The sequence below is a fragment of the Syngnathus typhle genome, linkage group LG8 (assembly GCF_033458585.1).
Source record: "Syngnathus typhle isolate RoL2023-S1 ecotype Sweden linkage group LG8, RoL_Styp_1.0, whole genome shotgun sequence".
NCBI lineage: Eukaryota > Metazoa > Chordata > Actinopteri > Syngnathiformes > Syngnathidae > Syngnathus > Syngnathus typhle.
Window position 1 is genome coordinate 14,854,335 of NC_083745.1, and position 21,106 is coordinate 14,875,440.

The following is a 21,106-nucleotide window of genomic DNA, read 5'->3' on the forward strand; positions in this document are numbered from 1 at the left end:
GAAGAAAGAGCGGATGGGGGGAAGAAAGGCATCCTTGGCCGACACCCGCTGCTGCCAAAACCACTTTAATTTATTATAAGGTGAGAGGCTAAAAAGCGCCTTTTGGAGGAGCCTGATGTCCAGAGTGGAGATGCAGCCACGCGCAACTGGACGTGAGCTCTAGGTGAGGAGCGCTGCAGACACCATGTCCCCGAGGAGCCGGTTGAGTGCGCCCACCTTCTCCTCCAGCACCATGTTGTCCTTCTGAGCCTTTTGATGGCGCCGCTCTGTGAGCTGCAGCGTTGTCATCAGCTGAGAGTTTTCCAAGTAGAGCTCCTTCAACATCTGGCTTGACTTGACGTTCTTGGCCACCTGTGGGCGAGAGCGTCCCTGAGAGACAAGCTCCTTGGGATCTCGGCCAGGCGTGGGCTTATCATCAAATGCAGCCAAACTGAGCTTTCCACAATCTCGACAGTTGATGCCAATCTGAATGTGAAGGTGTTTGCTCCAATTTGCCCTTTTCTTCAGCCAGTTTGACACTCAACGGAACGCGTCCGTCAATCAGGTTTTGTGGAAGGCCAAACTTACAGCACCCCTAGGGTTTACCCGCGAGGGCAGGCCACCAGCTTTTTTCTCGAGGCTTGTTCTCCTGATGCACATGGGCCGCTTGTGCCGCTGACCTGCTGTTGGAGTTGCTGGACTTTCTTGTGCAGAATGGCACGAGAAGCCTTCAGCTTGACTTCCAGCTCCTGCGTGCTTTGCCGCGCGGCCGCCAGCACCTTCACGTACTGCTCCTGCATGCAACGCAAGTTCTTGTTAGCGCCAAGTTAACAGTCGGGGCATTTCAGTGAGTAGTCAGCTCACCTCCTTGAGGCTGACGTGCGCGGCGCTCTGGCGATCACAGAGCTGTAGCTCCTCCTCCAACCGCCGACTCCGCATCTGCTCCTCCTGCAGCCGAGCCAGCAGCCACGTCACCTTCTCCCTGAGCTCCGCCCCTTCCTGCTGCACCATACCGAATACTGCTTGGGCCTGCGCGAGGAGGAGAAATTACCACAAGATCCGTGAGTGCGACGATGACCAACGTTGTCCGACCTCCCCCTCGGCCTGCATCCTGGTCGTGTGCATGTGTGCCACTTGTGTGCTCAGCATCTGCTGTTCCTCCAGCAGCTGCTGCACCTGAACACACACGTGTGCATTCGGCACACATACGTACACACATCCGCATTCGGCACGCATGAGCGCACACTCCAACCTGCTCAAGCAGCTGCCGGTTGTGCGCGTCTTGCCGCTCATTGTCCTTCATCAACTTTCTGTTGGACTCCGCCTTATGCACCTGCCGTCATACCAAACAAAGGTGTTCAGCAGCCAATCACGTGGCGCCGCAAGTTTCGGCCATCCCCACCATCCTGTGGGAATCGCTCAGGATCCTGTGCAGGTCGGACACTTGGGTGGGGCTGAGCTCCTCTGCGACTCTGCAACACTCCGCCTGCAACGTGAAACCGCTCAAGGCGTCATGCGCTTTTCTTACGTGTCACATGAGTTACCTTCTTCTCGCCAAGTGCGTCGTCTCTCCGAAGCTCTGCCTTCATCATTTGCCTGTCATCCGCCTCCATCTGAGGTCCAGAGAATCATACAATGGTGAACGAGCGTGGGCCTTTGCATCCCCACCAAAAAAATGTTGTATGGTGCCACAAGCCTCTCCCCTCGACAAGAGACAGCATTATCGCACGGTGGTGCCCCATACACATTTTTCTTTCAAATTAAAATAAAAAAATAAATGTGGGGAGGGGTACTTTGACTATAAGTAGAATGGAAAGACTTAGACACATTGTGCATTATGATTTTGTGCTGCAATCCAATTTGTGCTGCTTCAGGTGCATCCACCTTGGTCAACGGCGGACTACTTAAAATATGGATTATCACCACAGGTGACTAATATGTGGCAACAGGCTAACTAATGAGGCAATGAAGCCTTCAAAACTGCTTCGGCACATGGAGACCAAGCATCCTGCATTAAAAGACAAACCTTAACCACTTCGGTTGTCATTGTGTCCGATTACGCCTAGATGGGACCGGCTCGTTTCTGAGAAACAAGCTCAGTGCTCCCACTAATTCAACGTAATGGTGAGTTCCATTAATAAAATTTAATGAATAAATAAAAATATGTCATTTATACTTGTTTGTCGTATTTATTTCATCATATTTATATATTCATCATAAATGCATTATTTATTTATGTAAATGTATTTATTTATTTATAAAGGCCGGTCCGCGAAAATATTTCTGACACGTAACCGGTCCGTGGCACAAAAAAGGTTGGGCCCACTGGTCTACATGTGTTGCTCCACTGTTTGTGTTTGCTAACAATGCTAAGCGTTGGCATGTTAATGGCATTGTTCCATTATATGTTGCCTTAACATGCTCTTCTGGGAATGGCGACAAGCAGTTTGAAGCTCCTTTTGGAGGTAATGTTGGCAGTCTGCAACTTATTTTTAGGACTAAGTCAGTTGACTGCCACAATACAGCACTCCTCTCTCAAGTTGATGTTTGACTTGCAGTATGCGATGCTAGCCCACCCGTAGTGCTATGGCAAATTTGGCTGACCTTGCGCCTGCAGCCGCGAAGCTCTTCCTCCAGCCGCAGCCTCTGCTTCCACTGAAGCTCTGCCTCTTCCTGCAGTTGCCGCACCTGAGGGCGATGCACGGCTTTAACTTTGAGAGTCCAGAGTGTCCTGTTCTCGCATTGACCTCCTGCTCTTGCCGCCACTCTCAGCTCTGCGTTAGCGGCACTCAGTTGGGCGTTCCTGCCGCTCTGACTGATGGCTTCCTGTCAGTACACCGCCGTCTGACAGGCAGACCCCCCCCCCGAGTCAGCCGTCCTGGTGTGTCACATGTCATTGTGGCATGTTCTCACCTCCTGGCGTAGCCTCTCCACTTCCTGTCTGCTGCTCTCACCATGCTGCTTAAGCTCCTCCAACTTGCTCCTGGAACAACCCAGGCCAAGAGCCCATTAGCAGAGAAACAAGCAAATCAAAGACAAGGTGTGACGGGTCAGCTGTCACTGGCCTCTTGTTGGTGACCTCGTCATTCAGCATGTCAACTTCCTGCCGCAGGAGGCAGAGATGCTCCTGCAGGGCGGCATTGTCGGACTGCGCTTCATCCAGATGGTTCCTGCAGGCAGCCAGGCAAGCACACCTTTGTGAACAGACGTAAAACGCAACTGCCCGTGCAGCTGCCCGTGCCGGTGATTGGATTTGTGATGATGGTCTTAGGTGCATGGTGGGACGGGATTGGCGTGATCACATAATCATAGATGTCTGTGGGAGCGTTGTCATGCTCCACAAACCTCGGAGGAGCTTTGCGCTCCCGCTCCAGGAGTAGTGGGACCACAAGTTGTCAATTCATCTTGTGCTTGTCCGAGGCTTTGACATGTTTGGCGACCGGCCGGCGGTCAGGTTTCTTCCATCTCAATCTGAGCCGTGAGCTGGTTCACCAGGGTTATGTGGCCGTGCCTCTCCAGGCTCAAGCGGACCAGCTCCCGCTTCAGTGCGTTCAGAGGAACTCCATGCAGCGCGAGCCGGCCTGCTCGGCTGTTGGAGCGCTTTCTCCAGCTGAACCTGCAGCCCTGTGCCTCCTGCTGCAGGGGGCTCGCCTCCTCCCTTGGGAGCTGCTCCTCCTCCAGCCTCTTTTCTTCCTGGAGCTGTTTCTGCTCCTCCAGCCTTCTCTTCCTCAGCTGAATAGGTTTTCCCTCCTCCATCTACTTTGCCTCCTGTTCCATCCACGTCTTTTGCCGGCAGAGCAGCTGGTGCAACAGGCGGTGGGCGCTGACTTTTGCTCTGATGCAGCTTCATCGGCACAAGCTTCAGCGTCAACTCCCTACTCACAATGCCACGAGGCAGTGACCTTCGTCCAAAACAGGAAGGCCCCAAAACAAAGACAGCAAAGCAAGCAAGCAAAAAACGAAACCCAAACGAGCAAGACACCGAAATGGCAAGAACTCAACGCACAATCAAAAATCGACAACATAGAAAAAGACGGCAAAACAATGACATCACCACCCACCTGACCATCATGACTTCTTGGTCCATCTTGAGGTTAAGCTCTGCCTCCAGCTGGTCCTTCTCAGCGTTCAGCCTCTGGACCAAGTTTCTGATCTCTCTGGCAAAGTTCTGCTCCGAGTCAGCTCGCTGCCGTTGCATCCTGAGAAGCCGCCCGAAGTCAGCTCCGAGAATGCTGCGGCCGCTGCCAGTCTCGCTCACCTATGCTCTTGCTCGAAAGATCGCACGCTGTGCTGGAGCTGATAGTGAACTTTGTCCAACGCCTCCTTCAGAATCGTGACCTGATGCTCCGCCTTTGCCTTCTGATCCCCAAGCTCGCTGATCTCCAGCTGGAAGGTCATAAGGCAGGACATGACATCATACAATCTAGCTGGCAGGTGAGGAATCCCAGGGCAGGTGAGCACTTCACCTTGAAGGCCTGAGCGATGTCTTTGCGTTCCACTTCCATGCTCTGCCTCATCCTGTCCAGACTGTGCTCGTAGTAGTTGACCTGAGGACAGGTGGAGAGGAAGAGCGGTTGCGCGGAGCTCCAGCGTGAATACACCCCGGTCGTTTGTCCACCTGTGTCTCCATCTGGATGTTGAGCTGCTGGATCTCCTGCTTGTGTTTGCTCTTCAGCTTCTCCACCGCAAATTCCGTCTCGATGCTGACGGCCACCGCTGTCGATCAAGTCGCCAAAGGTCAAGGGCCATATACGGGATGGCGGTGCTGAATTTGGCTTTCCACGCATGCAACTACAAAGGACAGATTGGCTCTTGGAGGAGAACATGGGGAGAACTCACTTGTGTCATCCGGGTGGACTGTGGCACGACGAGGCGGAGATGAGCGGCGCTTCATGTCACGATGGTCTGGAAAGGACAAAAGGCCCGAAAGCTGTTCATCCGACTTGGTCCTCAACACGAGCCACATCAGAGTCTCTGCAGCCGGGACGCTCACTCACTGGTGCCAAAGTGTGTGCATGCAGGAATTGAATGCCACACAAGTTGGGGTGGGCAACATGACAAAATCATGAAGAGGGTGCTTTGATTGTCCGCGTCAAATTGTGGATCTAGAAAACCAGCCCCTGAGAATCTGGACCCCCAAGCGATGGGTTTCAATGGTTCTTTGTCTATATCCTGTGGTGTTGAAGCGACGACCAAACTAACAAGCTCTTGTTTGTCCACCTTGCTCTCATCCAATAAAGTCGTTCAGTCAGTGGCCAGTGGCTAAGTACATCCACATCCAGGTGTAGCCAATCTCAGCTGACAGAAAATCACCCAGTTGTCCCCCATGTCTACACCTTGATTCAGGCATACAGACAGGAAGTGACCTCACCAGAGTCGGACTCGCCACTGCTCGATGGAGCTTCAGAACGGGCCACCTTCATCCACTTTCTGCGGCTCTTCTCGTGACTCCTATGCGACTCCAACTTGGAGCTCAGCTCGTCGTTTTGGTCCCGCAGCTCCTGAAGGCAGGTCCAAAAAGACTGGCATCAGCGCGGGTGCGCTGGTCGCACGGCAGGGAATAAATTAAAGCCTCACTCTGCAGCGGCGCTCACAGTCTTCCAGAAGTCTGGCCTGTCTGTCTTCAGGGTCCGAGCTGCTCGACTGCCAATCAAAGGGAGAGCAGATGAGAGCTCCTCCTCATGCATCCTTGATGAGCAGTCACCCGACACGTCGTGTACGGGAAGAACAAATGAGAGCATCTCGCCCTTCCCGATTTGAAGGGGCAGCGGTGGCACCGCACGCTCAGGTGCCAAAAGGGCCAAATGTTTTTGCGGCGCTTGCATCACCTTGAGTTGCAGCAGCTGCTTTAAGTCGGCGCACAGATGCCGGGCGCAGTTTTCCGCCTCACTCAACCTGCGCGTCACATCCGCAACCTCCTCCTCCAAGTGAGCCTTCTCCTGAACCAAAACATAACAACAATCATCGCCTTCCAGGCAACGAGGGACCCAAACACGCTCAACAAGAGCCCCAGCGCTCAGCCCAACCTCCCTTTTTTTCTTACCAACGTATGTCACAGTCAAGTCACGAAAATGACAAATTAAAAACAGAGGAAAAATGCTTTGTGTGTGTGCAAATAAAAGTGCAAATAAGCAACATTTCTAACACGCCAGGTGTTGGTGTGCCTTTAAGGGGCATTGCCCAGCTCCCACGCCTTTGTTTCAGTATGCGCGTCATGGCATGCGAGTATTGTCAATAAGTTACCGGTGCGCATAGTTGCTGGGACACCAGTGTGGGTGTAAGATGAGATGAGCGGGGCCAATGACCGACGCACCTGCGCGGCAGCGGCCAACTCCTTCCTTTGCTCCGCCTCCCGGACCCCGAACACAATCAGTTGCTCTTGCAGTTCTTGCCGTTCCTGTTCCAGCTGCTGCACAGCGGCATCGCTCTCCTGTTCCGCTTGGCTGCGCTGTTCCGCCAGGCGCTCCCGGAAGTCCCGCTCCAGCTCTCTGCCAATCACAGAGCAGCGTCAAGCCAAACTACGGCTGGGGGGGGGGGGGGGGTTATTTTTGCCACCATTGCAAAAATGTGGCCAGTGCCAAACGCTAGCTTTACACAGACACCCTCTCGAGTTGTCGGCCATGAGTGGGCTCAGAAAGTGCAGTGGGCAAAAGCATCTGTCCTAATGAGCAGCTAGTGTGTGGCTGTCCAGGGCTGGGTTTAGAAAATATTCTGGCTTGTTCCTAGCACTCTTGTTGACTAAATAAAAGCACGAGCCTCTCCAAAATGCATTTTTCTGCACGCCAGCCCGCTTCGGAGCCCCCTCCCCACTGGTCACCTGATCCTAGTCCAGCTGAGCGCCTCCATGCCGGCAAGCCGCTCGTCCGCCTCGTGCAGGAGCCGCAGGTTCACACACTCTGTCCGCTCCAGGTCAGCCCTGGCCTTGTCGCGCTCACCGCACGCCTGCTCCCAGCACGCCCTGAGAACGCATGGCGTAGCCGTCACCTCTGTGCGAGTTGAGACTGGGACGAGGCGGCTCAACTGACCGCAGGTGCTGGAGTTCATCCTTGTAGCAGATGAGCGCCACCTGGTGGATTCTGTCACCCCTGCCCAGGAGTTCATTTTCCAGGGCCAACGTCAGCTCCCGCAAACTCACGCGCGCCTCCACAGGGAAGTCCAACGTCTGCACAAACACATGCACGACACCGCTGACCTTCTCCAAGCAAAGTGGAGACATGCACCTTTGCCACCGTCAATTTGCCGCCCATCCGGATTAAGGAATTGCTGTCTAGGAATGAGGCTCCAGTTATGCCTTCCCTGAACTTTGAGTTGAAAATTTTCCGCGCCCATTCGCCACCAATTTTTTACCAAATGCCGTTAGTTCAATAAAAGATGCAGAATTCAACGGGTCGAGCATCATTGTCACGCTGCCATTCAATTTACTGCTACTGTTACCACCTTGGCCACTGGTTGGCAGTGTAGTATCATGGAGAAACAAACCACGACGAATAAACTCCTGACTGATAGATCGAATCACTTCTCACAGAGAAGAATGATGTATAAGTATTATGTCATCTCTCTTTTTGTGGCGTTCCACTAGAAAAAAAAATGTCGACCATTGATGCCGGCAAGGTTGGCAAGCCAAAAGCATTTTCCATTCGCTAACATCAAGCTAGCAGGCTGCTCTCCAAGGCAACGTACTTGGGTTCTTTGAACGACACAAGTCTGTTATGCCAACTTGACGGCTCAAATCTTTTGCTGCTTTGTGTCGAATAGCTCGACCTCCACCCACACAGCGGTCGGATCTCACGTGTGCACGTGCAATTCAAGGCAATGCGTGTTGAAGAAAGGTGACCGACCTGCAGGATGTCCCGAGCATCGCGGACGCCCTCGTCACGCCAGAGGGCGACCACTCTCTCAGGGCAGGCGCGTCCCGAGCCATCGTCCAGCCGGCTGAGGACTCGGGGACCTGGCCAGGCTGTCAGCAGCGTCCCATTCTCTGACAGCGACCCTTCCTCTGGCGCCAGCGGCGTCTGCATGCCCGACCGACACGGCGGTTAGAAAACGCCAGAGAAGCACGTGAGGGGAGATTAAGAACGGGCCCGCCTGAAGTCACGCGACCCGGATTAGGGACGTCGGACGACCTGAGCGGAGGAGCTTCCAGTCCCGCTAGCCCACCTTGGGAAAGCGCGGCCCGCCGTGGCACTCACGCTCAATTGAAAGACCACCTGCCGATCCTGTGTACCTGGGCGGGCTGCCCTGCCTGCCCCCTAACAACCGGCTCCGCCCGCCCCCTAACGGCCAGGCTGACTGCCAGCTGTGGCCCTGGCATCCGATTGGACGGTTTTCAAGTGCACCTTGGAAACTTTGCCCATCGTATTTCCGTCACCACCCCGCAATCAATGTGATCTCAAGGCTGACTTTTTGGTGGTGGACTTTGCTTGACCTGCAGCAGCTAATTCCGGTTGCCTTGTGAACCATGTGGCGCCCTCTCCTGTCACAGTGCAGAACTGTTTGCACAACAAGAGCTCTCTCAGTTGGATCTGGACGGGTCAAGTAGTCCAATCTGTGCCTGTTTCTGTCTATTTTTGTTTGTTGTGCCTTCATCACATAGCGTTTGGCTTCAAAGAGGTTTAACAGCAGAAGCAGTAACAAATTGAGCCCTGACGCAGTGTAATGTGACGCGAGCAAGAGAAAGCCTCTGACCCTGTGTGGCGTAGAGCAGCAGACGGGGGTAGAGCCACACAGAAGCTTCTTGAAGGGTGCAAGTGAGACCTGGTCCAACATGCCGTGCTCCTGCGTGGTCAGAGGTTAGCATAGCATTAGTCAAGAACGGGAAGCCGTTCCCACGTCTGCTGGTGGTTGTGTGTGTCACAAAGCAAGAAAGAAAGGTAGCTTCACAAATTCATGAACAAGCCAAAGGACTCGCGCCATCTTTTCTTGGGATTGGTACAAGCGAGTTGTCGAGAGCGAGTGCTGGGACAGATCTTGCAAGGGCAAGGTTGGATTGGGAGCAGGGCTGTGGAATCGGTTGGATTTTTGCACCGAGTCCGGCCTCTTGACCACGAGTCCGAGTCCGGCTGTCCATTTTTTCTGTTAATTCATGTGACTGCTTAGTCTTTATTCAAGGCTAATTTAGATCAAAATCTAAATAATTACAACAGTTTTGTTATGGCTTTGTCTTTATTAAACATATAAACAAATACAACAGATACTTTCAAGTTTTAATCATTAATTACACCATTATAGCTCAGACATTTATCTAAACACAAATAATTAGTGACGACCCCACAACTATCGAAACACATTAATGATATAAGCTGGGTGACATAATCATCCTTGACATTGGTACATATGTAATGTAAACATTAGTCTAAGTGCAACTCAACGTGGCCGCATTGATCGTAACTTACGCTCCGTTTCCCCCCCAAATCTAGAGGCAAAACATTGTTCTCTCGCTGCTCACGGTGTGTTGTGCTTGATTTGGTTCCCCCGTGAGATCTTGTTCCCCCTGCCGCGGGAGCGCGCACGCCTTATTTGGAAAGCGAAAAATCGATGTCGTACGGCGTCAGCACTATGTTGTTTTCAATAAAAACATGAAGAACTCACGTTTGCGTCAGTCAATTTTAATTTTTATAAAGGATTATTCTCATTTGATGTCTTTAAATTCATCCGCGTTCTGCCATTGAAATAAAATAAAAATTGTAAATCGTTTTGGTGAAGTGTATGAGTGTTCCGTCTGTACGACTGGTCTTTGAATGCACCCCGCTTCAATGGCAGAACCCGGATGAATTTAAAGACATCAAATGAGAATAATCCTTTATAAAAATTAAAATTGACTGACGCAAACGTGAGTTCTTCATGTTTTTATTGAAAACAACATAGTGCTGACGCCGTACGACATCGGTTTTTCGCTTTCCAAATAAGGCAGGGGTCCCCAAACTTTTTCCTGTGAGGGCCACATAACCTTTCCCTTCTCTGATGGGGGGCCGGTGTCAGTTTGTAACAGAAAAAGTGTGACGATCGTAGGGGAGCTTAAAAAATTTATTGTTTTCCAGAAAGCCACACATAACCAAATAACGGTTATTTAATAACCCTTTCCAGGTTCTTTACAGAAAAAAAGTCAGGAAACAAATAATAACACTATTAATGAAATAAATAATAACTAAATAACCCTCTTTGAGTTCTTCACAGAAAAAACAGGAAATAAATAATAACTAAATAACTCTGGGTTCTTCATAGAAAATGTTAGAAAAATGTATATACCGTTTTTTTCCGTGTATAGTGCGCAAAATTTAACTAATTTATTGTCCTAAAATCTGGGGTGCGCATTATACATGGGTACAATTTTTTTTTTTTTTTTTTTTTTAAGTCCCAATGATCGTCACACACGCAGGGAGGCAATGGGTCCCATTTTTATAGTCTTTGGTATGGTCTTAACTAGGCTGGATGTAATTTTTTTTGTTGGCGTTGATTTCTCCGACTGCCCGTAAACGCACCACCGAGACGTTGAAGAGGAATAAAAACACCCTTGGAAACCACAACTTGCCCCTCGTCGTGACTCGGAGCCGCAACAAATGTTTCGGATTTGTGTAGGGTACATTGTGACAGACAGCAAACGAGCAGGTGATCGAGCAAGCCTTGTCTGATACGAGAGCATTGCGGTCGCATGGAGCGTGTTTGAAGTGAACAGCAGAGAAGAAAGGAACAAGGCAAAGTGTTGTGAAATAAAATGCACAGAACGGATGCGCAAGACACGTCAGCTATATAAAGAGCGAGAGTTGTTTTCTTCCTATTAGTTTCAATTCACAGTTTAATTAGCAGTTTCAATCAGCAAATAACAAAATGCGTATTACAGGTAATATTTTATTTCACAACACTTTGCCTTGTTCCTTTGGTCTCTGCTGTTCATCCTAAAACACAAAGGCGCTCTTTAAGCAATGCGACAGTGAGCGCCCGGCGCGCTGCGGTTGCGCGACCGCACCAAATTAAGCTCCCTGCGCAATGCGCACTGAGGTCCACTTAAATTTTAGAAAGTACATCAGGACTTTAAAAATATCTTCTAAATTTCAGCGACGGCTCTGTCACAATAATGCGACCAGCGCGGTGCAGTTGGGCGGTCGGCGGCGCGCTACGGTTGAGCGTTCTCTCTCACGCTCTCGCTCTCTCTCGCTCTCGCACACACGCAAACCGGATATCATACGGAGGCCGCCATTACAGATGCGCAGAACGGATGCGCAAGACACGTCAGCTATATAAAGAGCGAGAGTTCAGTTCTCTACCTAAATCCGTATTACAGGTAATATTTTATTTCACAACACTTTGCCTTGTTCCTTTCTTCTCTGCTGTTCACTTCAAACACGCTCCATGCGACCGCAATGCTCTCGTATCAGACAAGGCTTGCTCGATCACCTGCTCGTTTGCTGTCTGTCACAATGTACCCTACACAAATCCGAAACATTTGTTGCGGCTCCGAGTCACGACAAGGGGCAAGTTTTGGTTTCCAAGGGTGTTTTTATTCCTCTTCAACGTTTCTCCCATACAGAGCCGCCTCTTTCCCGTGCGCGCACGGAGCGCGGTGGTGCGTTTATGGGCAGTCGGAGAAATCAACGCCAACAAAAAAAATTACATCCAGCCTAGTTAAGACCATACCAAAGACTATAAAAATGGAACCCATTGTCTCCCTGCGTGTGTGACAATCATTGGGACTTAAAAAAAAAAAAAAAAATTTTTTTAAAAATTCATAAAAATTGGGTGCGTATTATACATGGGTACAAGCTTTTTTCCAGCATCAGCATGCCATTTTTAGGGTGCGTATTATACATGGGGGCGCACTATACACGGAAAAAAACGGTATATGTTATCATGCGTTCTCTAATCAATGCCTTACCGCAATATTACTGCAATATATGCTTGCTGTTTGGCCTTGCTGTTTTTATGATGTACCACAGAAGGACAGTTCCTTTCTAACAAAGACCACTTTGTTAGACAACATGCCTCATTGCTGTCCTGCACCCCAGATGCCCGCGGGCCGTAGTTTGGTGACCCCTGAAATAAGGCGTACGCGCTCCCGCGGCAGGGGGAACAAAATCTCACAGGGGAACCAAATCAAGCACAACACCTGGTTCTTCCATCTTGGCTGCGCGCGGGGCATTGTGGGTCTTGTACGTGCACGCACGCAGGCAGGCAGGCAGGCGCGGTCGCGCACGCAACAACTAAATTTGTCTTCATAACAAGCAAGCAGGGCTGTGGACAGTATTCCTACGCGCATTCTCAGCAGCATGATGAAAATAAAATTGAACGTATTTTTTTTATTGTCGGACATTGTCTGGAGTCGGTCAAAATCAGCACCGATTCCGAGTCCGGCAAAAATGACCGAGTCCGAGTCCCCGAGTCCGAGTCCACAGCCCTGATTGGGAGCAAGGCAAAATTTGGCCGGCCTTCCCTGCTGCCACTCAAAAGTGTGCGCAAAAGCTTCCACAGGCCCAAGCGGCCGACCCCCGCTTGTCAACAGCAAGTCTGCAAGAGCCACTATCCCCCGGCTGTTTTTGAGGCGTCCCTACACCTACACACTAGATTTCAAGTTCAAAAGCTTTGCGAAATCCCGATAACGAGCCTGATGATTTGAATCAGATGTGTTGCAGTTTGCTTTTATCTGAAACAGGCAGGATATGTGTGCATCATCATGATAGCGCCTCACCTCCACAATGTCTACTAAAGAGGCAGCTCGGCCTATCTTGGGCCCGCCGACCTCCGTCGGCGACGAGAGGGCGGAATCGGGGGTGGGTGGGGGCATGTCGTCCGACGGTGGCAATTGTGGCGACGATGGAGACAGTGGCAACAGCATCACGTCAGGACGCGAGCGGCGTCCGTAACGTTTTTCACCTTTGACAAACTTTGGTTTCTCTTGGTCGGCAACAACTGCACACACGCACGCACGCACACAGAAGAAGGTCAACAAGGCCACCAGCCATCAGGGCTCCTCACCTGGGCGCAGGCAGTTGCTGTCGTCATCTGACGTCAAGTCCTGCGAGCGAGATAAAACCTCCACAAAGTTCTCTTTGAAGGCCTCAAAGTCCACCTGAGGGCCAAAGACTCAAGTGAGTCGTGGCGGGACGGCACAAACATTCTGACCGTACGTTCAACCTGGAGATATTGTCCAATTGCTGATGAAAGCAAAGCGGCCGTCTTTGCGCCTTTTTTCATTGCCAACATGGCAACCTTCGTCTTTGGGATGGATTCCTGAGCTCCTCTCCCTCTGTACAGTTGACTTTGAAATGGGATTAATTTTACCCGGAGCAGCGACACTTAATCAATGCCTAATCAATGATAGAGTGTGGATGAATGCTTTTCAAAGCTTGCCTTGAAACTCGCTTGTGTTTGAGGACTATCTGACTGCTCTCCTTTACGTTCATGGCATCTCCAGGGAATGAAGGCCTTTGTGGTGCATTAGTACGCTTCACCTGATTTGGTGATGCCGGCTTGCCGGGTCGCCACACCGCCGAATGGGGAGGCGATGTGCTAACCGGTGCCGCCGCCCTGTTTTAAGATTTCTGGCGAATGTTACCAACCAAAGTGGTTCAATTTGGAATCATGTTGTGTTTTGGAAGCAAGGGATGGAGAATAAAAGGATTGACGGACGAATGGCACGATGCGGGCCCACACGTGTGACGTAAACTCACCCTGGTGCAGGCTCCTCCTTGTCCTCCCAGCAGCGAGTCAAGCAGGAGCGGCAGGTGGGGGTCCAGATGCAACTTCCTGCACAGCGCTGTCACTTCCTGCTCACCCAGGAAGCCCGAGGATGCCGTGTCGAAGCTGTCAAACTCCGCCTTCAGCTGGGCGACGTAGACACTTGGCTCTGCCTCCTCCATGCTGCCCCATCTGGCTGGCGAGAAGTGAGAGCCCGAAGTGCAAGGCACTGTCTGTCATCCGCTGCTCTTCTTTCTTCATTTTGTTTCGTTTTTCTTGCTGCTCACTGTTTTGCGTCTGAAAGATTCTCGAACCCTTTCGCTAACACCCAAAACACAGACTCAAGTGCCACCGGCGCAGCACCGACTTGAAAACAACACCAAACATCTCAACTGTCTTCAACATTCATGATACGTTTTATGTTGCAAAAAACAAAGGGGAAATTAGGGAAACTCCGAGAAAACTATTCTGAAGAAAACACCAGGAAAAGAAATCGCGGGTGCCGTATAGCAGGGTTAAGTGAAAGGACAGAGTTTTATTTATAGCTGACTGTATCGCCAATGGACGGTTGTCAGTGATGCGCGCGCGTGTACGTGTGAATGAGAGAGGTGGGGTGTCTGGGGGCTGATGGGCTCCATGGTAACAAGCAGCACGCGGCGGGAACACAAAAAAACTCTAAAAAGGAAAAAAAGTGTTTTGTTTTTTTTAAAACAACGAAAAGACAAGAGAATGTACACATTACTGTTGCTCTCTCTTCAGATGGAACCGAGTTGAAATGTCGTCCTCCACGGAATTCCAACCACGACGAACTCGCTTTGGTGAGTTAGTTAGTAACGGCATGGTTAATGCACTAGTTAATGAGTGGGCTGGTGCGTCTTACCGAAGTCAAGTCGACTTGTTTTTCATCCTTTAGTTTCATGCATCTTCCCGTCTACTTTCTTGAGCCGTTCACGCTAGTGTTGGCTCGTGAGTGAACAATTCGTTCAAAAAGAACGAATCTTTTCAGTGAACGAGAGTGAACGAATCTCTTCCTAAAGTGATTCGTTATTTTTTCCTTTCATATATAACTTCAACCAGGAGATGTCAGTAATGCCCAATGAAGCTGGTGCTACCTCGCCGTAAAACAAAACGAAGAAGAAAATCAGCCAATCAGCAGCGCCAGCGAGCGTTAGATGGAGGCGGGCCTTTACGAGTCAGTGACGTAACTTCCCGTTCACGAACGAGTCGTGAATTGCATTCCCCGTTCACCAACGAACGAATCTGTGAGTGAACGAATCACTCATTGAGCGAATCACTCACTAAGTGAATCACTCACTGAGTGAATCACTCACTGAGTGAATCACTCACTGAGTGAATCACTCACTGAGTGAATCACTCACTGAGTGAATCACTCACTGAGTGAATCACTCACTGAGTGAATCACTCACTGAGTGAATCACTCACTGAGTGATTCGCATTTCCAGTTCACCGCGAGAACGGATCAGTGAGGGGACGAATCCTGGCTTTCCCGTTTGCGAACGAGCCAATGAGTGAAATGCCTTCTTGTGCATCAACGGATCGGCCTACCAAGCATGTGTGGTGAATGGTCTTTGTTGTGGACGATGGCTGGTCCGGGTAAGGAAGCACTTCGGTGACACACGGCTGATTGGGAAAAGATTTATTCAACCGATGTCAAAGTGATGTCTCTCCAAAAGTTAGGGTGGCCCCAAGAGCAAAGATGTTTCAGCTCTTGACAGCACAGATGTTCGCCCCAAAAAAGGCCCCCGCGCTTCTTGCTCTTGCCCCTTGCGCCCCTGCGCCTCGCGCGCCCACTCTTGTCCTTCGCGCCTTTGCGTCCTGCGCTCCTTGCTCTTCGCGCCCTCCTTTTCTTTCTATCTGTTCTCCCCCATCATTTGTACCTCGCAAGCCAACAGCTGCGGTCCGAGTCTCACTCTACTGGTTACTTCCGATGCCCTTAAAAGGGCATGGACAAAGGTCTTCCTGGTCACGGACGAATGGCCCTTCCATATTCTAAGTACCTACACATTGCTGAAACTAGATCTTCTCTGTACCGCAAAAATAGCTTAGGGTCTTCTCACTGCTGCAAGGTCGCCATTTAAGGTGACATACAGTGACGCATAGAATCCAAAATTTACCTCACATGTTTTTGGGATGTGGGAGAAAACCCACGTGGGCCCAGGGAGAACATGCAAACTCCACACAGGGAGGGCCGGAGGTGGAATCGAACCCGCACCCTACTAACTGTGAGGCGGACGTGCTACCCAGTGCGCACCGAGCCGCCATGTACTTTTATTATTATTATTATTATTATTATTATTATTATTATTATTATTATTATTATTATTATTATTATTATTATTATTATTATTATTATTATTATTATCATAAACATTTATGTTATAACTTGTCTGTTGTTTTATTCCTTGTTTTTAGATTTGCCATTCAAAACATAAAAATCTGACATTTGGTTAACAGCTTTATATGACAATATGTATATGTGTTTTACGTTGTTATATGAGTCGGTGCCCCCGAAATTAACACATTCGATATATAATAACACCATCAACTACAACCCAAAAAAACCCAAAATTAAAACATCAATGTCGGCATAAAGTGTGTCGGCTGGCAATGGCATAGCAGCAATGCTGTCTGTCACTCACTCGTGAATCTTCGCGAACGACCAATCAGCAGCGCCAGCAAGCAATAGATGGAGGAGGGACTTTTTGAGTCAGTGACGTAATTTCCCGTTCTTGAACGAGTCAGTGACGCAATTTCCCGTTCACGACCGGGTGAGAGACTGTTGTAAGTGTTGTACTATAGAAAGAAATGTGTTAATTACCCGAGCCAATTATTATTATATATAATGATTTGGCGGGGTTGTGTGGTTGTATTGTTTGATGTGTATGGGTTGTTTCCACTAGATGTAAAAAAACAACAACAACGTATCAGTGTGTGTGTGAGGGGGGCTAGGATTGGGGGGGGGGGTTCATTGAACGATTCGTTTTAACGAATCTTTTGGGTGAACTGATTCTAAAGATTCAGTTCACCTAAAAGAACTGGAATACACATCACTAGTTCACGCGGTTGTTGTACTTCCGGTCACTTTTCAGAACAAAGCTCGAAGGGTCTTTATCTTTAGTTTAGCCTTTTATTCTGAATCAACTTCTGACACTCGGCTTGAAACCCACACGGGAGCTACACGACTTGACGCAACCCAGAAGTGACGAGTTTTCTTTCGGGGGGAGGTGGGGGCTGTTCTATTGTTTAATACAGGGGTCCCCAAACTTTTTCCTGTGAGGGCCACATAACCTTTCCCTTCTCTGATGGCGGGCCGGTGGCAGTTTGTAACAGAAAAAGTGTGACGATCGTAGGGGAGCTTAAAAAAATTATTGTTTTCCAGAAAGCCACACATAACCAAATAACGGTTATTTAATAACCCTTTCCAGGTTCTTTACAGAAAAAAAGTCAGGAAACAAATAATAACACTATTAATGAAATAAATAATAACTAAACCCTCTCTGAGTTCTTCACAGAAAAAACAGGAAATAAATAACTAAATAACTCTCTCTGGGTTCTTCATAGAAAAAAACCATGGAACATTAACTTTCTGTTGTGCCATGAACAATCTTAACAGATAAAAGTTCAGCTCAGTTGTCAGAGCAGAACCTCTCTGACACATATGAGCAGTCTCTTAAAGTTCTTGTGTTCCTTCCTTATAATCCTTTTGTAGGTTCCAGTAGGCTTGTAGACACTGCTGTCTTTTTTGTTAAAGTTTGATAGTGCGTCATAGTCTGGAGTAAAATTTGTTGTGGCAATTCTTAGGCGAGATCCGAGGTGTTTGTCCGTTTACCTCGATCTGTGACGGGTAGATGTTGACGTTCATGTGGCTGAACGTCACGTCGCGTACGTCGAGCCAAATTGGCAACTCTTTTAAACGCTCGGCACTGTGTTCACCCTGCTTTACTTGGGCGACATTTTAACGGAAGGATTCCAGGGGAAGGTTTGTGGGTGGCTTTAGCGCAAAACTGCATCTGAAAGCTCAGCGCGCAAATTACAAGAATGCTGTCGTCACAGCCCACGCTCTAAATTCGGGACTGATACAAATAGAGCGCGAGTGCGCCATGTCCGTACACGCACTTGTGAGTGTGCACCGAGCTTTCTGACACGGCTTCCGGTAGTAAATGCGCAGGCGAGCGCTTCCCCATCTACTGGGCAAACGCAGTCATTGCAGGCAAAATGAGCAAAAAAAAAAAAAAAAAAGTTTAATAATACAATTTGTTCAGGGTTGGCGGGCCGGATTAAACGGTCCCGCGGGCCGTATCCGGCCCGCGGGCCGTAGTTTGGTGACCCCTGGTTTAATAGGTACATAGAAACCCTTAAGGCAGAGACGGGACACACGCTCGTTCATGTCAAGACGGAACATACTTTATTGTGCTCTCCCCCCAGCAACATACAACCCTCACAACGGTTCCTACCCTGCCTATTACTACATCCCCCTTTCTCAATGGGAAATAAACTTTGTGTCGAAAATTAATACAACAGATTATTTCCTCAACAACTAGCAGAAAAAGGTGAAATGTTTTACAACTCAATACCATCCCAATATATGAACCCAGTGGCAACAACTTAACTACTAAACAATTGGTATTACCAAATCTGACAGCCCAGACCCTGAAGTTAAACATGTGAACTCAAATAACATAGTCTTTAAGGTACTCTGGGGTCTTCCTGACGCGAGAAGGATAGCGTCTCTCAGATTCTGGTGAACCAGAGAGTACAACAGGAGAGACCGGTCCTTTCAGAGTCTCTGTAGAGTTGCTTTCCCCCATATCAGGGACAGTGATGTGTGGTTCTGGAGCCACAGGCGTGCGCGAGAGATGATACCTGTTTCTCCGGAGATTTCCCCCAGATGTTTCGACGATGTAGGATCTTGGTGTGTTCGCTGCGGACACTACAGTACCTCTCTGTTGCATGTCCTTGACCCACACATGGTCTCCAGGTTGTAAGGCAGGCAATGTGTGAGCTCTATGTCGTTTGTCAAAATTCAGTTTTTGTTTTTGTCTGTAGCTCTGCTCCTTCCTCTTCACATCTTCCAAATCCGCTCCTTTCGGATCTAGCTGAGAGGGAATGACCGGAACAGTAGTACGTAATTTACGCCCCATTAGCAGTTCAGTTGGACTACAACCATTTGCTAAAGGTGCGGCACGGTAAGCCATTAAAGCTAAGTAGGGATCACTGGACTTTTTCAGTAGACTTTTGACAGTCCTTATTGCCCGCTCCACCTCCCCATTACTCCGTGGGAAATGTGGACTGGATGTGACATGTGAAAACCCCCACATCCGTGCAAACCTATTGAACTCTTCAGATGCAAATTGCGGACCATTATCGGAGCGTACAACCTCAGGTATACCATGTCGAGCAAAAATAGATTTACAGTGGGTAATCACAGCGTCCGAAGTTGTACACGAAAGCTTGGCTACCTCACAAAACCGTGAAAAGTAATCTACAACCGCAAGATACTGGTTTTTACCGAACTGAAACAAATCTACCCCGACTGTACACCATGGTCTTGAAGGAAACTCAGTTCCTAACATTGTCTCTCTGTTGTTAACTCGCTCACGGGCACATGTGTCACACTTCTCAATGAGTTGCTTTAAATCTTTGCTAAGACCTGGCCACCACACAGATTGTTTAGCACGTTCTCGGCACTTAGTAATTCCTAAGTGGCCTTCGTGAAGTTTGTTTAGCATGTCATCTCTGAGTGTTTTTGGAATGACCAGCCTACAGCCTAATAACAACAACCCATTCTGAACAGTCAGTTCACCTGCAAAAGGGAAATATGGCATAAAAGTCTTTACAATCGAAAACTTGTCTGGCCAACCACTTACACAGAACTGCTTAAGCTGTCGCAAAATGTCATCTTTGTCCTGATGAGACTGAATCTCTTTAAGTCTCTTCTCAGTTGCAGGGAGGCTGTCCACTACGGCGTCGGCGTAGAGGTTGATCTCCTCCTCCCGTAGTCTGTCCTCCGAAGACGTCACCGGTGCTCTTGATAGAACATCAGCCGTTGCGATTTCTTTGCCCGCCACATGGGATATGGTGAATGAAAATCTCATGAGACGCATTTTCAGGCGTTGTATACGTGGAGGTAGTTCGTCCAGATTTCTCGCGCCCAGCAGAGGGACTAGAGGTTTGTGGTCAGTTTGAATGTGAAAGTCCTTTCCAATCAAAAACTCTGCAAACCTCTCACATGCCCACGTTGTGGCTAGCGCTTCCTTCTCAATTTGCGCGTAGCGCTGCTCCGTGGTGCTCAATGCGCGTGACGCATATGCCACTGGTTTCCAGTCCATACTGCTTGTTTTCTGCAACAATACAGCACCCAGTCCATAAGAAGATGAATCTGCTGAGACTAGCGTATCAGCTGAAGGATCATACAATGCCAGCCCAGGAGGTGTTGTCAAGTCTATCTTTATGCTTTCAAAAGCCTGAATCTGCTGAGGTCCCCATGACCACATGTTTGTTTTTCTTAACAGATCTCTGAGTGGACGTGTCTTTTCTGCTAAGTGTGGCAAAAACTTTCCCAAGTGATTTGCCATTCCCAGAAATCTTCTCACCTCGGAAATGTTGGTTGGTTCCTTCATGGCTTTCACTGCATTTAATTTCTCTGGGTCGGGGCTAACTCCAGTTGCCTGAATGATCTGACCCAGGAACTTGATTTTAGTCTTTGAAAATTCACACTTATCATTAAGTGTCATGCCCGCGTCCCGTAGACGTGTGAGAGCTTCCCTTAGTCTTTTGTCGTGCTCTTTCTGATCCACTCCCCAGATGAGGACGTCATCCATCTGACACACTACTCCCTCCAGGCCTTCTAGGATTTGCTGCATGCGTTTCTGAAAGTGTTCTGGTGCTGAAGATAGTCCAAAGCACAGTCGATTGTAGCAATAGCGACCGAAAGGAGTGATAAAGGTTGTGAGCAGTGATGAGTCTTTTGAAAGAGGAATCTGCCAGAAACCTGCATTGGCATCTAGTTTTGAAAAGACCTTGGCACCTGAAAGCTGTCCAAGCGTGTTTTCAACTGAAGGTAGCTGGTGCCTTTCTCTCAAAACAGACTTATTTAGTTGAGTGAGGTCTGAACATATTCTCACTCTGTCACGTGCGGGCTTGGGAACCACCACCATAGGTGCACACCATTCTGTAGGCTGCTCCACCTTGGAGATGACTCCTTGTTGCTCCATACGAGAAAGTTCCTCTTTAACCTTTGGCAGTAAAGGGATAGAAATGCGTCGTGGAGTTGAGACGGAGAATGGTTGTGCTTCTGGTTTAAGTACAATATGGTATTCTCCTTTCATGATTCCAAGCCCTGTGAATAGCTCTGGAAATTCCTGCTTGATTGTCTCTTTATTGTCCAAAGTAGCTGTATCAAGCCTAGCCACTAGCTGTAATGCAGTGGCTGCTTGTC

The 21,106-nt window shown here is 49.1% G+C and overlaps 2 protein-coding genes across 9 annotated transcripts in view; one reads left to right on the forward strand and one right to left on the reverse strand.

Moving 5' to 3' along the window:
* Nucleotides 1–14,715, reverse strand: part of ninl (ninein-like) — a 31,539-nt gene extending 16,824 nt beyond the window's left edge. Inside the window, exons 1-27 of one of the 8 annotated variants that reach the window (XM_061285414.1) lie at nucleotides 14,528–14,715; nucleotides 13,641–13,843; nucleotides 12,946–13,039; nucleotides 12,659–12,879; nucleotides 8,665–8,754; nucleotides 7,818–7,991; nucleotides 7,005–7,141; nucleotides 6,797–6,937; nucleotides 6,293–6,467; nucleotides 5,808–5,918; nucleotides 5,557–5,622; nucleotides 5,351–5,480; nucleotides 4,819–4,884; nucleotides 4,598–4,695; nucleotides 4,446–4,526; nucleotides 4,238–4,365; nucleotides 4,041–4,178; nucleotides 3,045–3,149; nucleotides 2,893–2,962; nucleotides 2,584–2,667; nucleotides 1,524–1,592; nucleotides 1,382–1,465; nucleotides 1,232–1,312; nucleotides 1,072–1,155; nucleotides 844–1,008; nucleotides 660–773; nucleotides 217–351 (exon numbers count right to left, since the gene is read on the reverse strand). In XM_061285414.1, coding sequence (XP_061141398.1) covers nucleotides 217–351; nucleotides 660–773; nucleotides 844–1,008; nucleotides 1,072–1,155; nucleotides 1,232–1,312; nucleotides 1,382–1,465; nucleotides 1,524–1,592; nucleotides 2,584–2,667; nucleotides 2,893–2,962; nucleotides 3,045–3,149; nucleotides 4,041–4,178; nucleotides 4,238–4,365; nucleotides 4,446–4,526; nucleotides 4,598–4,695; nucleotides 4,819–4,884; nucleotides 5,351–5,480; nucleotides 5,557–5,622; nucleotides 5,808–5,918; nucleotides 6,293–6,467; nucleotides 6,797–6,937; nucleotides 7,005–7,141; nucleotides 7,818–7,991; nucleotides 8,665–8,754; nucleotides 12,659–12,879; nucleotides 12,946–13,039; nucleotides 13,641–13,829 — 3,030 coding nt within the window. In that variant the 5' untranslated portion in view covers nucleotides 13,830–13,843; nucleotides 14,528–14,715. Of the gene's footprint in view, nucleotides 1–210; nucleotides 352–567; nucleotides 774–843; nucleotides 1,009–1,071; nucleotides 1,156–1,231; nucleotides 1,313–1,381; nucleotides 1,466–1,523; nucleotides 1,593–2,583; nucleotides 2,668–2,892; nucleotides 2,963–3,044; nucleotides 3,150–4,040; nucleotides 4,179–4,237; nucleotides 4,366–4,445; nucleotides 4,527–4,597; nucleotides 4,696–4,818; nucleotides 4,885–5,350; nucleotides 5,481–5,556; nucleotides 5,623–5,807; nucleotides 5,919–6,292; nucleotides 6,468–6,796; nucleotides 6,938–7,004; nucleotides 7,142–7,817; nucleotides 7,992–8,664; nucleotides 8,755–12,658; nucleotides 12,880–12,945; nucleotides 13,040–13,104; nucleotides 13,217–13,320 lie in introns of those variants that run through there. The other 7 variants (XM_061285415.1, XM_061285418.1, XM_061285420.1 and 4 more) reach the window with 7 other exon arrangements.
* A 1,514-nt stretch (nucleotides 14,716–16,229) lies between these two features.
* The window catches only part of LOC133158732 (PH and SEC7 domain-containing protein 1-like), a 33,274-nt gene continuing 28,397 nt past the window's right edge, over nucleotides 16,230–21,106 (forward strand). Inside the window, exon 1 of the mRNA XM_061286121.1 lies at nucleotides 16,230–16,449. The gene's annotated coding sequence lies outside the window, so the exon portion shown is untranslated. The remainder of the gene's footprint in view (nucleotides 16,450–21,106) is intronic.